General features: G+C 22.5%; 1 protein-coding gene across 1 annotated transcript in view; it reads left to right on the top strand.

Annotated features, from left to right (window-relative positions):
* The window catches only part of LOC107466586 (3-isopropylmalate dehydratase large subunit, chloroplastic), a gene marked incomplete in the record, with an annotated part of 12193 nt that extends 11766 nt beyond the window's left edge, over positions 1-427 (top strand). The window contains 1 exon segment of the mRNA XM_016085584.3: positions 165-427. Within this exon segment, the coding sequence (XP_015941070.1) occupies positions 165-305 (141 nt within the window).
* Between the last annotated feature and the right edge of the window lie 1017 nt (positions 428-1444).

Here is a 1444-nt window from a genome sequence, read left to right as displayed (position 1 = left end):
CATTTTTCATTTTTTTTATTGAGTCGTCGTAGGCACCAAAAAAAGACTGTATAAATGTATATATTTTCCCTTGTTATTTCTGAAAAGGATTTGATTGCACATATAAATATAACAAGATGTTTCAATTTTTTTAAATGTAATTAATGAAAGGAATGTGGATGCAGGTTTGTGTGTCAACAACAAACAGAAATTTTCCTGGTAGGATGGGGCACATTGAAGGACAAGTATATCTTGCTTCTCCTTATACTGCAGCAGCTTCTGCCTTAACTGGTTTCGTTACTGATCCCAGAAATTTCTTGTTCTAATTAAGCCGCTCTTTTTAGTATAGTTGTTCCTAATATAAAGAGTTTATGTATTATTTATTAGTTATTAGTTTATATTTTTAAATATTAGAATGAGCAATTTAATTTGATATATTTTAATTTTATTTATTTAGTTATTAAATTAGATTTTATATTAGTAAATTTAAATTTTTTATTTTATTTTAACATAATAAATAGTTTAAATACCTTTTAAATTCTTGAAATCGTTGTAAAGAGATTAAGTGAGTTTTACTATCTAGATGACCATTGAGTTCTATAAGTGTAGAATTACAGTGGTAACTTGTGGTTACAACAAGTGTCATAGAAGAAAATATTTTTTGAATATTTTAAAATATGACTGCAGAAAAGACAATTTACTTTATACTATTCATCCACAGTCAGAGATTATTGTGTTGATAATTAATTTTAATACAACAAATTAGTAAATACTTAATAGTGGACCTATATCCATTAGACTAACATAATTTTTGTCCCTTCTTAACAATAAAAAAAAGCCTTAGTTTACAAAAAGGTATATGTGAAGTAATTACAAGTCTTTGATATTTTTTTTTCTGTTTTATTTGAGGCATGCTCTTAGTCTCAGCCTCCTAAACCAGTTGCCTACGAGTCCACTAGTCTTTGTTTTCTTTAAAGTAGTTTTTCAAAATGTAACTGGCCATAAATTCTAATATTATATATATTTTTTGTTATTAAATATACGATGAATATGTATATAAATGTCTTTTAATTTAAGATATGCTAAAAAGGATTTTTTATTTTTTTATATTCAATTTTTTTTCATCCAAACATATTCTATAACAATATTTTTAGGGTGCAAACATCTATACTACCATCGTCAATTTATCATTAGAAAATTTTTTTTGTTTATGTTAGTAGCAATAAATATTATTTTCTTATAACAAATTTTTAATAACTTTTTGGTCTTTAAATTTTTTGTTGAGTATAGTATATTGATATTTTTAATAACTTATTTATAAATTATAACTTTATAAAAAAATAATTAATATTTTTAATTTAAATCATATAAATAATTTTATTAAAATAATATTTTAAGCATATATATTTTAGTATTTATTCACAATTATATATTTTTTATTTTTGTTTTTTTTGCTTATATTTGT

The sequence above is a fragment of the Arachis duranensis genome, chromosome 9, assembly GCF_000817695.3.
Source record: "Arachis duranensis cultivar V14167 chromosome 9, aradu.V14167.gnm2.J7QH, whole genome shotgun sequence".
NCBI lineage: Eukaryota > Viridiplantae > Streptophyta > Magnoliopsida > Fabales > Fabaceae > Arachis > Arachis duranensis.
This window is presented reverse-complemented; position numbering and strand designations above follow the sequence as displayed.